General features: G+C 39.2%; 1 protein-coding gene across 2 annotated transcripts in view; it reads left to right on the top strand.

Moving 5' to 3' along the window:
* Nucleotides 1–383: 383 nt before the first annotated feature.
* LOC137614429 (sodium/potassium-transporting ATPase subunit beta-like) overlaps nt 384–11572 on the top strand; it is a 38766-nt gene continuing 27577 nt past the window's right edge. The window contains exons 1-2 of one of the 2 annotated variants that reach the window (XM_068344244.1): nt 384–539; nt 10350–10433. In XM_068344244.1, the coding sequence (XP_068200345.1) occupies nt 10415–10433 (19 nt within the window). In that variant the 5' untranslated portion in view covers nt 384–539; nt 10350–10414. The remainder of the gene's footprint in view (nt 540–10349; nt 10434–11572) is intronic. The other variant, XM_068344245.1, reaches the window with a different exon arrangement.

Raw genomic sequence — 11572 nt, 5'->3', positions numbered from 1 at the left:
CGTTAATCATTATTAAATTAATAAAATATTGTATCTAAAATACGTTTTTCAACTGAATAGAAGCTTAATTAAAGGTAATAATGTATATAAATGAGTGTATTTATGACTATTATTTGGAAGTTCGAACGCATCGCCAAGGCCAAGTTCCAACTGCAGCAGTGTTGCCAGATGGGTTAGTATAAAAATCCCTAAAACTCATAAAATATCCCCAAAACAACCTAAAAATCCCCATTTCCACAAATATGTTCTCCTCTGTCTTGATCACGCAGGCTTTACTAAAATAGAAATTACTCAATATACTTCATATAAGCGCAAGCAAATTAATTGCAACCATATTAAAGTTTACTCGTCTTTTTTTTCTCCATAGAAATTTGAACAGAATATCCCCATCAGACACCCAAAATCCCAAACTCTAGGGATAAATCCCCATACCTGGCAACCCTGAACTGCAGTCTCCGAAAACAAGTCAGTTTCAGTGAAGCCGAATCCGAGAGGAGACGTTAAAAAGATCGCTTACGAATAAGGAAAACATTGGCGAGGTAACTATTTAGCATAACATTGCTTAAAACTAGCTTTATATTACGGAATTTAAGTCTAAGTGGAGGTTGATTTAATATTTTGCCCATAAAGAAGTTGCTAACTAACGCTTGCCCCACCTAACTCCAAACAGGGTCTTCTGTTGGTGGGCGGGTCAGGTATTAACTTAAATCTAGAAAACTGGCTATAGAAGTTAAAAAAGCTGGTTATACGACTGTATTTTAGGGTATTTTAACCTGTTATCCTATTTCTATTAATTTCTGACCCCTGAAGTTTGATTTTATTCGACGTAGTTTACGATATCGCTTCAAGCGCTGTTTAGGGTGTGTGTACGAAGACGGCCATACCCCATACCTCCCTCGTTCTCAACCCCATTGCTAAGAACAAGGCAGGGTATTTTTGTAGTGAATTACAGGGCAATGTAACCTAGGAAAAAACTACTGTTTCTTATAGAAAAAATTACGCTCCCTTAAAAAATGACACTCGTTTCCGTTGCAAATGAATAGTTTCAGAAATATATTTACATCTATATACTGGGGTCCCCCATTATTGGAGGATATAGATGTATATATATTTCTGAAACTATTAATTTGCGACGGGAACGAGTGTCATTTTCGAAGAGAGCGTAATTTTTTACTATAAGAAAAAGTAGTTGTTTTCCTAGGTTACATTGCCCTGTAATACACTACAATGAAACCCAGGGGAGGTTAAAGTAGGCTCCAAACAGTTGAACAGTTTTTTCGAATTTGGTTTGACAAACGCATAGTGGAACTGATGTTTGGACCAGTATTTGGTTGTCAACTACGTTGTTCAATGGTTTGTAGAACGGCTGATCGAGCCGGACGGGGTGTATGTATGATAGCGGCCACCTGTATGTATTATTATGTCTACCTTAGAATACGGCAGTTTAAGGGATGACCTTCGATCAAAGGGATTAACCGGTGATGAGGTGTGGGACAGAGGAAAAGCGATTGGGCTAGCAATAAGAAAGATATCGCCCTGTCCCGATAAACTACATTCACCCTACAGGGGTCTAAATTTAGTTTATCGGGACAGGGCGATATCTTTCTTATAACTAGCCCAATCTTTTTTCCTTATGGGGAAGATGTGCTTCACTATGATCCGATATACCATAATATGAAGTTATTTTATATTTTCTAAGTTCAGCCCAAGAAGGGGGTTCCGGGGCTTGCCCCCGGCTGGGTTGTGACCTGGGAACTACTAGGTTCGGTTAGGTTGGGTTTGTGGGGTTTGTATGATAGCGACAGTGGTTGTGGGGTCGCAGGGAGCTTTAGCCCCCCCCCCCCCCATTAGGTCATTAGAAAGGTATGGACACAGCTTGTAGGTCAGGTTATGGGGGAAGTTTGGGTTAGTTGTCCATTTTTCTCGGCGTGTCCCCATAAACTACCAAGGCTCCGCGTGAGGAACTGGCCGCTGACGTACAAAGACTCAAGCCTGACTTTTGTGGGCGGGGCTTCGTTAATTCGCAATCCAGTTGTCTGGCTCTTAATTCAAAATCAACAAGTAAGTGGGTCTTTTTACAAGCCATTTATCGTTCACAATGATGTTTTTTCCTTTCCTGCCACCGCTAAGCCAGTGGCAATCAATCGTTTTTGGTGTGAGCCGTATCTTCGCTAAAGAGCGCGAGTCACGCCGAGTCGAGGAAGTATGATTTGAATGTCTGACACCTCTTTAAATCGGTTGACAGGCATGTTGGACAACCAAGTTTGACAAACTGTTTGACTGTAAAAGCTCCTTAATGGTGGTCGCAGACGGCCGCTAGGCCCCGCCCCCATTAGGTAAGCAGGTAAGACATAGATTATAGGTTAGGTGGGGAAGTTTAGGTTAGGTGGTCTATACAAGTGTTCCTGTCCGTCGTTATACAAAGGCCTCCCCTATTTTCTATCTCATAACCTAGATTTAATGGATAATGATAACCAAAATACTTGAAAGTTATTAAAATTTCCATGGTAGTGTTTAGATGGTTAGGTCACCAAATTTTTGTCTACCAAAATACACACTCGGCTAATGAGCATAGCGCAACGTGAACTGCTTGTTATAACGGTGGAACAGCGAGCCGTGGAGGAGCAAAGACCAACATATCTACTCGTAAATATGCTTATTGTTAGAGTGGGTGACGACAGAAAGGTATTGACGAAAACGAATCAAAGAGTAGAAATCGATGGAGACGACTTATTCGTAACATCGACCCCCGTATAGAAATCGGTTAACAACAACAATAATAAGAGTAGGGAAGTGGGGAATATGGGGAAAGGAAGAGTACCCCTGGATACAATCCAGTTTATAGCTCAAAGGCAGGTACTCGGGATGGGAAAGATTTAAGAAATAAGGAGAAAGAGAAGTACAGGAGAAGAATTAAAGAGAGGGGCAGACCCTCTTGCAATATTCGGAAATTGGTATTATTATAGTGCACTTGAATCGGTTAAAGATGAGACGAAGAATTGTTGTAGGTAACAACGATAGAAAGAATCCAAATTTTCTATGCAATCAGGTGGTTTATCGCACAATTTTCCTGCGTTTAGGAATACTGGGGAAAAACTATTTTAGCAAAGAGATTGAAAATGGTTTTCTTGAAAAGATATACTTGACTGTCCGATCCAGTCTCTTCAGCGATAGAGTGTTGTGCTTCTGTAAAGTAAAACCGGAATGGTTTGCACCAATGCGCTATATGAAAATATCATTTGATGGATATTATACCATAGTACAATATTCATTAACTATTTCTTATAAACCAACATTTTAAATCCCATAACCTAGTTTGTTGGTTATTATTGATAGATTTTAAGTTTTCGGGCATCCTGACATCTCAGTTCATTGACGCTGATACGAGGCTATGAATAAATTAGATATACTTTCGTAAAAATACCCTCTTTTCTGAATTTGGTTGCTGTGACGCTACGCATATAAGATTCACGAAAGTTGGTTCTCCTTTTCAAACTTTGATATGCCATTTTCTGTAAAATTAGTTCTGGTACCCGTTCGTATTCTCCGATCATAACTATTTTTCTATTGCGTGATTTCCTCTTGGCCAGTCTCCTACCATCACACTTCCCATACAAGCTCCACACCTTATAGTACAATACAAGCTCCACACCTTATAATACAATACAAGCTCCACGCCTTATAATACAATACAAGCTCCACCCCTTATAGTACAATACAAGCTCCACCCCTTATAATACAATACAAGCTCCACACCTTATAATACAATACAAGCTCCACACCTTATAATACAATACAAGCTCCACACCTAATAGTACAATACAAGCTCCACCCCTTATAATACAATACAAGCTCTACCCCTTATAGTACAATACAAGCTCCACCCCTTATAATACAATACAAGCTCCACCCTTTATAGTACAATACAAGCTCCACCCCTTATAATAACGATGACGGCTACCGCTGTTTCATCCCTCCCTCATCGACATCACACATTTCCATACATTTATTCTAATGATGAACAATTAATTGAAACATATCCTAGGAAAGACCGAAATAGATGAGGAAGAAAGATAAAAATAAAAAGGTCATAAATTACCATACATTTATTCTAGCGATACACACTTCGTACATCTTCGAAGAATGACAGAGATCATTGGAATTTTTTCTCTTCACCTTCCAGCAAAAGGTTAGGTTAGGTTAGGTTAGACATAAATTTTTTCTAAGAATGACACAGAGAGATCATTGGAATTTTTTCTCCACCTGCCAGCAAAAGGTTAGGTTAGGTTAGGTTAGACATAAATTTGTTGTTTATGTCTGTATAATGGAAAAATTCATGGGAGAACGAGAGCGCGGTAGACCTCGGGTTTCACGTGGGTAGGCAACATATGGCGGTAGACCTCACGCCAAAGTAGCATCCAATACAAGCTCCACCCCTTAACCCTTTTACCCCCAGGCTATTTGGAAATTTCCAACCCTTAACCCCCAAGGGGTTATTTTTTTTTCAAGCACATATTGCCGTATATTTTTTTTTAAATTGCTCTAACAGCCTTAATTTTCATCATAGAGAGGTCAGGTTGGTCTCATTCTCTTGGAAAATGCCTGAAGTTTCTCAAAAAAATTATCAAAAATATGCAAAAAAATTTTAAATGGCAGTTTCTTGCAAGGACTTACCGGTATGTCCATGGGGGTGAAGGGATGAGTTTTGTGAAACGTACCAGTACGTCCTTGGGGGTAAAGGGATAAGTTTTGTGAGACGTACCAGTACGTCCTTTGGAGGTAAAGGGATGAGTTTTGTCAAACGTACCAGTACGTCCTTTGGAGGTAAAGGGATGAGTTTTGTCAAACGTACCAGTACGTCCTTTGGAGGTAAAGGGATGAGTTTTGTCAAACGTACCAGTACGTCCTTTGGGGGTAAAAGGGTTAAAATATTCACCTCCATCTACACCCCACATTTAAAACAGTTTCTTGATTTGTATTTAAGAAAGATCTCTGTATTCACAACATCCAAAGAAAGCATTGAGCAAGTATGCAGCCTCTAGTTTAGGTTAAGTGGTGTTTGTGTGGTGGTTTCCTTTATTTTTAAATATAGTTTTTGGGTCAGGAATTTTAGAATTTAAAAGTCTAAAATTCGATAAATACGGTTTTATCCCCAATTACTCGCATCGGAACAGTTTAAGTTACCTATGAATGCACCAGGAACACATATTTCCTTCATTAGTAATATTGTGTGACAGTTAACCCTTTTACCCCCAAATGACGTACTGGTACGTTTCACAAAACTCATCCCTTTACCCCCTTGGACGTACCGGTACGTCCTTGCAAAACACTGCTATTTACATTTTTTTTTTTTTTGCATATTTTTGATAATTTTTTTGAGAAACTTCAGGCATTTTTCAAGAGAATGAGACCAACCTGACCTCTCTATGACGAAAATTAAGGCTGTTAGAGCAATTCAAAAAAAATAAACTGCAAAATGTGCTTGATAAGAATAACCACTGGGGGTTAAGGGTTGGAAAGTTCCAAATAGCCTGGGGGTAAAAGGGTTAATAAAACGACTATTGAAAAGAGAATGAACTATATCATTTTCATAAACTGCCTATAAAAATAAAAAAAATTAAGTAATGAGACTTCTCACACTTGCAAAACTAAAAATATGTTTAATACTATGTTAGGAAATAGGAAGAACCTTTATTATTATTATTATTATTATTAATTGCTAAGCTACAACCCTAGTTGGAAAAGCAGAATGCTATAAGCCCAGGGGCTCCAACAGGGAAAATAGCCCTGTGAGGAAAGGAAACAAGGAAAAATAAAATACTTAAAGACCAGTAACACTAAAAAAATATAAACTATGAAAACTTAAACAAAACAAGAGGAAGAGAAATAGGATTGAATAGTGTGCCCGAGTGTACCCTCAAGCAAGAGAACTCTAATCCAAGACAGTGGAAGACCATGATACAGAGGCTATGGCACTACCCAAGAATAGATAACAATGGTTTGATTTTGGAGTGTCCTTCTCCTAGAAGATAATGAAATCAAATATTGAATTCCTCATCATACACGAGGTAAGTCTTTATTCACAGCGGTATTTAAATGAGCTTGAGTGTACAGCTTGGATGATTTTGTCATTTACATTTTTTCTGCTTCCTTTACTTTGTGGCAACAAAGAGTTCTCCATGTAAAGAATATCGCTGATAAGAGGTGCCCCATCCTGCTTTGATAAAGTTTGTCTGGCTGAAATCCCCTTTGATAAAGTTTGTCTGGCTGAAATCCCCTTCAATATCTGCATTTTTATCTGTATGGCATAAATTTTCGAGGAAAATTTAACTTTGGTTTTTTTTTTTTTTTTTTCCCCACTTGCGTCTTTAGGCTGAAATCCCTTTTGATAACTGCATTTTTATCTGTATTGCTTAAATTTTCAAGGAAAATTTGACTTGGTTTTTTTTTTCTTCTTTTTTTTTTTTTTTTTTTTTTTTTTTTTTTTTTTTTTTTTTTTTTTTTTTTTCTCCTCACTTGCGTCTTTATACATTACATTACCCCCAGAACTTGATAGGGTCCCTGCTCACTGTATTTCCCCGGTATATTGTACGGGCATTCCGTATAACATGAAAATATAGAAATGTATTAACATTGAAATTGTCCTATATTAATATATATAAGGATATCAGCAAGTTTGTTGAATATATTTCCCAAATTAATAGATTTAAATATCCAAAAAGACTATTTTATTACCTTTTACTTAATTTCCAGACTTAACAGTCACTTTTGATGAGTAATTTTAGGAGAAAACAAGATCAGGCTTTTAAGCATGTATTTGGAGAGTTTATTAAAGCTAGAATTAATAGTAATGATAAAGTCATTAGGAAAAATTATAAATATAATGGAATAAATACATAGAATTTTACATCTACTTCGTGGTTTTTTGTGGAATCTATCCCCCGTGCTCATGGACGAAGGGAAGGATGGCGAGAATGCATTTGATTCAGTTTTTCTAATATTTATGGATATGATTCATCAACATATCCTGGACGTATGTTCTACTGTGACTTGGTGGCGCTGGTGGGTTGGCTAGGGCCTTTGTATCGGCCCATCCCTTTGACGAAGGAATTAACTAAATGGAAGACAACCTGTGAATAGTGGATTTCACGCGCCTTTGCTTTATACACGACACCCAAAAGGTGCTCGCGCGAGGGTTGTAACCTCGGCATTCCATGCTTTTATCTTTCTCTGGTATAATTGGAAGGTTTTATCAGAAAAGGTATATTAGAAGGACTCTTTTTCACCGGGCGCCACAGGTCTCTCCCCAGAAATAGATTTTTCCTTCGTCAAAATCCCTTAATTTTACGTGTGTCGCTACCTAGAATTATCAAAACAGATAACTACAATACTTAACTTGGGAGTGGGGGTCTCCAAAAAGTCAGACATCTTCAAAAACACAGTCACGAAGAAGCTACTGAAAACAAAAGCCTGTGGATATCACGGTGGGAGAAGCATGGGTGGTGGTAGTAGTCGGGGGGGAGCAGTAGCCGTAGTAGCGGGCAGTAGTCGGATGTAGAACTGCACCTCGTAGTATCGGGGGATTTTGAGGAGAGGACTAATTGGTAAGGGACCTCTGGTAGCGGTTTTAACACGCCCCAGTTTATATACCGACGTCCTATAAGGGTGAGCGAGCTGGGTATATTCCTGGCATTCCATGCAACTTTTTCTCTGGTATATCTAGCAGTATATATACCTTAAAAATGGTGCTACAAGGAGCGTTTCACTGGGCGACGCAGGTCCCTCGCCCAGAAATAGATTTTTCCTTCATCAAAATCCCTCTTTTGTGTATGGGCCTAACCTAACGCCTGTGACGTCCCTATGCGCAGATCGATGGGAGGATGGGAGGAGCCAGGTGATGCGACAGATCTTAAGAATGCGACTCCTAAGGATAATAATACTTACAGAAGGTCTTCGACTTACAGACAAATCCAATTGAAAATGATAAAGATAAGATAAAGAAATACTTTAATAAAGCAATATTATGTAATTTGATACAGTAAGCAAAACAACATTTGTAATCTGATTATTTCATATGAAACCTATTTGTTGATTTTTGTAGTTGGGAATCATAGGCATGAATTTCAGGTTAGGCCTACACTAGGCCAAAGTTTGAATAAATTGGGCTTACAAACTTTTTGGAACCCATTAAGTTTGTAAGCTGAGGACCCTTCTGTATATGTGTAGGAATAAATCATAAATATCAAGAATAATAAGTTACACTTCCCACCGTAACCACCCCCCAAGTTCCATGCCTGAACACCAAAAGTCCTCCCTTCTGTTAATGATATCGATCTTGTTAACATATAACGGCTGTTCTAGCTCTTCTGGAGTCATTTCTTAAGATCTAATGGCTGTTCTAGCTCTGCTGGAGTCATTTCTTAAGATCTAATGGCTGTTCTAGCTCTGCTGGAGTCATTTCTTAAGACATAATTTCTGTTCTAGCTCTGCTGGAGTCATTTCCGTAATGGACTTAGATTTGTATCACCATCTCCTCCTACGCCTATTGACGCAAAGGGGCTCGGTTAGATTTTGCCAGTCGTCTCGATCTTGAGCTTTTAAATCAATGCTTCTCCATTCATCATCTCCTACATCACGCTTCATATTCCTTAGCCGTGTAGTCCTGTGCCTCCCAACTCTTGTAGGGCCTTGTGGAGCCCAGTTAAAAGTTTGGTAAACTAATCTCTCTTAGGGAGTGCGAAGAGCATGCCCAAACCAGCTCCATCTATCCTTCCCCATGATCTCATCCACATATGGCCCTCGAGTAATTATTGCAATCAGTCAGGTCTTCCTTTTTGTTTTGCCCTTTTCACCAACACTCCTAACTCCCTTTCATCAGGTTTTGCCTCTTCATGCCACATTCTACAAAATAATTATAAGTATTCTGGGGGTCACTTCATTTTCAGCCAGTATCATCTCAGCAGTTAATCCATCATAACTATGGGCTTTCCATCTCCTGAGTTTTTTAACCCTTTTACCCCCAAAGGACGTACTGGTACGTTTCACAAAAGCCATCCCTTTACCCCCATGGACGTACCGGTACGTCCTTGCAAAAAAATTATATAAAAATTTTTTTTTTCATATTTTTGAAACATTTTTGAGAAAATTCAGGCATTTTCCAAGAGAATGAGATCAACCTGACCTCTCTATGACAAAAATTAAGGCTGTTAGAGCAATTTAAAAAAATATACTGCAAAATGTGCTGGGAAAATAACAACCCCCTTGGGGGTTAAGGGTTGGAAATTTCCAAATATCCTGGGGGTAAAAGGGTTAATGATGGCTTTGACTTCAAACACATTGAATTCATTCATGGGCATATCAAGGTATTCCTCAGCTTCAGGTATATCACTCAAATTACTCCTGTCATATCCCCTATTCATGACCTCACTCGTTAAATCCAATGTTGCCTTTCTTCATCTTTGTTATAACAGATCCATCTCTATTTTTGATAGGTATATGCTTTATTTTTTGCCCCTGAAGAGATTTCATTAATTCTATGAGCGATTCATACATCCTAGCCACTCCCTGAATTCATGGCTTTGTCAGCCTCATCTGCTTTCTTCATTTTTTCCCCTGAAGAGATTTCATTAATAATTCTATGAGCAATTCTTACATCATAGCCACGCCCTGAATTCATAGCTTTGTCAGCCTCATCTGCTTTCTAGTCTAAATATTCTTTCCAGTCATTACTGTAATAATTAGTATACTCTACCTTGTAATATTCAATACTTCCTCAAAAAATTTCAACAGTAAATTTCTGCTTTCGTCTACGTTTTATAGTATCCCAAGTATCATTTGATATTCATGTCTTTCTCCTTGTAACTGCATGTCCCTAAACTTCTCTACCAATGGTTTAATAATTGTTCTTAACCCTTTTACCCCCATGGACGTACTGGTACGTTCTTGCAAAAAAATGCTATAAAATTTTATTTTTTTCATATTTTTATAATTTTTTGAGAAAATTCAGGCATTTTCCAAGAGAATGAGACCAACCTGACCTCTCTATGACAAAAATTAAGGCTGTTAAAGCAATTTAAGTAAAAATACTGCAAAATGTGCTGGGAAAAAAATAACCCCCTGGGGGTTAAGGGTTGGAAATTTCCAAATACCCCGGGGGTAAAAGGGTTAATATCACACTATCCCTCATTAATCGTCTGCTCTTCATCTCTTTAAAGTCTCTAGGTTTGTTTACAGACGTTAAGAAAAATACAAATTGCTTTTAAAATTTGTGGTTTTATTCCTTTGCTTTGTGAAATTTTTCTTTTGAATTTTGCCCAATGCCTAAATCTATTTTTCTTTTCTTTTTCAAGTGCATGCAGCTATATAAACAGTATTAGGATTTTAGTCCAGTTGCCAAATCAAGAAGGGATTCCAGATGGTGAAGGCAGAATATGGTAAGTATTTTGTAAGTTTGTTCCTGCAGAAGAATACAAACCACACGTTCTTTACGTAGGAAGATGATAACAGCGAAAGCTGGCATACGGCTTCAAATACTTTTAACGGTGTCAACAACTGGCCGGTTGTTACCAGTAGTAGTGAGGAGAAGCACCGCCCCCCTTCCTCTCACTCATACCTCCATTTTTATCTCGCTGTGGTTGAAGGCAGATGTCTCCTATGTATTACTGGCTTTGGCTAAAATTGAAACTCCCATTTCTTTTAGAGTGCAGAGCAACTGTACTTGAGTACATGCACATTTGTCCAGGTAAGACAGGCCACTCATGTTTCAGGAGGACGCGGACCCCGACCAGCTTTGCGCTGCATGTAGAGGACACTCCTGCATGAAGGCCCCTTGCTCAGTGTGTCAGGTGTGGCCATCCTCCCAGTGGGAATGTTATGGCACAAGGAGAAAGAATTTAAAAAAGGGGTTCTTCAACTTCGAGGTCTTCCTCAGAATCAAAACCCAACTTCTCTCTCTCACTCCTGGTACCCTTCTTTGACGGTTCGGTCGGTCTCCTCCAGGAAATGATAAAAAACGAGTGATGTCCAGTTAACGCTTAGTCAACCTGTGGGGTTAGGCTGCTCCCCCCCTCCTTCCCTAGTGAGGCAGAGGAACAGTTCTTTAAGGGGAGACCTTGTCTCATGGTGACTCTCGGATCCACCCTCTGACTGGCTACTAGAGAAGTTGGCGAAAGGTGCTCAGCAGAGAAAGACTTCTGATCCTGGGGGGCTTGGCCTCGACACTTCCCCTTGTGAGCTGACAGGAGGGAGTCCATTTTGCTCGGTTTTTTTGGCCCCTGAACCTTCATTCTCCGCTGTTCTTCTCCCACCTTAGGTTCTGCAGGGTGGTTCTATTCATAGTTCCCCCGTTGTGCTCTCCCCCCCCCCGGAGTTGGTACCTCAGGAGGTCCTCAACCTCGGTTTACCAGGCTGAGTGGGTGATCTTTTGTCATTGGTGCTGTGGTAGGGGTTTTTCTCCACTCAGTGCCACTCTACCCATAATTGCCGAGTTTTTGCTATATCTACAAGAGGAAAACCTCTGCTCCATCTCAGTGGTTAAAAACTACCACTCCTTGAGCCAGGTCTTAAGACTGAA

Source organism: Palaemon carinicauda, chromosome 20 (genome assembly GCF_036898095.1).
Source record: "Palaemon carinicauda isolate YSFRI2023 chromosome 20, ASM3689809v2, whole genome shotgun sequence".
NCBI lineage: Eukaryota > Metazoa > Arthropoda > Malacostraca > Decapoda > Palaemonidae > Palaemon > Palaemon carinicauda.
Note: the sequence above shows the minus strand (reverse complement) of the source record. Positions and strands in the feature narration are given on the sequence as shown.